This window comes from Arachis ipaensis, chromosome B06, assembly GCF_000816755.2.
Source record: "Arachis ipaensis cultivar K30076 chromosome B06, Araip1.1, whole genome shotgun sequence".
In the NCBI taxonomy this organism is placed as follows: Eukaryota; Viridiplantae; Streptophyta; class Magnoliopsida; order Fabales; family Fabaceae; genus Arachis; species Arachis ipaensis.
The window spans coordinates 5,635,992-5,637,318 of NC_029790.2; the positions used below are offsets into that span (position 1 = coordinate 5,635,992).

General features: G+C 27.5%; 1 protein-coding gene across 2 annotated transcripts in view; it reads right to left on the reverse strand.

Annotated features, from left to right (window-relative positions):
• LOC107645537 (transcription factor bHLH100) overlaps positions 930–1,327 on the reverse strand; it is a 1,559-nt gene continuing 1,161 nt past the window's right edge. Inside the window, exon 3 of one of the 2 annotated variants that reach the window (XM_016349588.2) lies at positions 930–1,280. In XM_016349588.2, coding sequence (XP_016205074.1) covers positions 1,200–1,280 — 81 coding nt within the window. In that variant the 3' untranslated portion in view covers positions 930–1,199. The other variant, XM_021103806.1, reaches the window with a different exon arrangement.

Here is a 1,327-nt window from a genome sequence, read left to right on the forward strand (position 1 = left end):
ATAATTTTTTAAGAATATTTTAATATATAAAATAATATAATATTTTAAAAATAAACAAAAAATAAATAATACTAATCGGATAAATATATTTCATATGTCATTCTTTTATTTATCAACATATTTTATTGTATTGATACGCATAAATTAATCGTTGCACTGAATTACACACCAAAAAATTAATGTGATGTATGTAAAGTTTGGTTGGGACATACAATTTGTAATCTTATCCACATTATTAATACCCTTTAGAAATTTGATGAATTAATATGTATGATTATTTTGTAAATTTGCGGTATTATTTGGTGTGTCTAATTTACTATGAGTCTTTTGATCTTCACTAAAAATATATATACCACTTGATCCGTTACGTTAGAACTGGTCTACAACGAATAACTTTGGAATCGAATTTCACCAAAAGAGATAATTTCTCCAAAAATCTCTTCAACAAAAACCACTAAAATTCTAAATATTGGAGCATCAACAAAAGATTCCGTCAACTAAAAAATACAGATACGGATAACTATTCCAAATAACTCAATATATACAAGATAATTACCCCAAATAACTCAATATATATAAGTGACTCATTCAGTCACAGGTACGTTATTCATTCCATATTCGCTCTTGATAAATTTATTTTCTTACTTATTTTAGTATTGTAGTCCTCTTTGTAGGTGTCAATAAGACAATATTTCTTACTCTTGATCCAAAAAAAACGAGTTCGAACATAAGAAAAATGAGCTATACCTCGAAGATATTCATACACACAGAAACACCACTAATGTTTTACAATATGCGAAATATGAGTAGTAGTTATCTCACTCATTATACGTTGAAACCAGAAAAGAAGAGTTAATAATTTAGTAATTCTGAGGTCCATATAAGGCATTGATGATTAACTACCGTGGCTGCTGATGTGGCAATGTAGATTATGATAAGCACGTGCCCATGCATTCCATACACAAGCCTTATTTCGTAATTGGTTCATAATATAATAGCAACTACAAATACAATACAATATAATACAAATTGTGATAATGACATCACACCCCATTAACTATTAATTCTCCTGACGTCATCGATCAATATCGATAATACATGTGACATGATGAAACAAGAGAATATTGAAGGATTTAATCTATCAGTATGCTATGACTAAAAAAAGAAAATATTTATATTATGTTTACATTACATAAATATTATATCCTTTGATGCTTCTCACATATTGACAAGATCTTCTCGCTTAGAACTTCTGTGTCTAATGTATGAGCCATTTCCATCTGAAACATTATTAATTAATAAATTAAAATAATATTGCAACCAATAA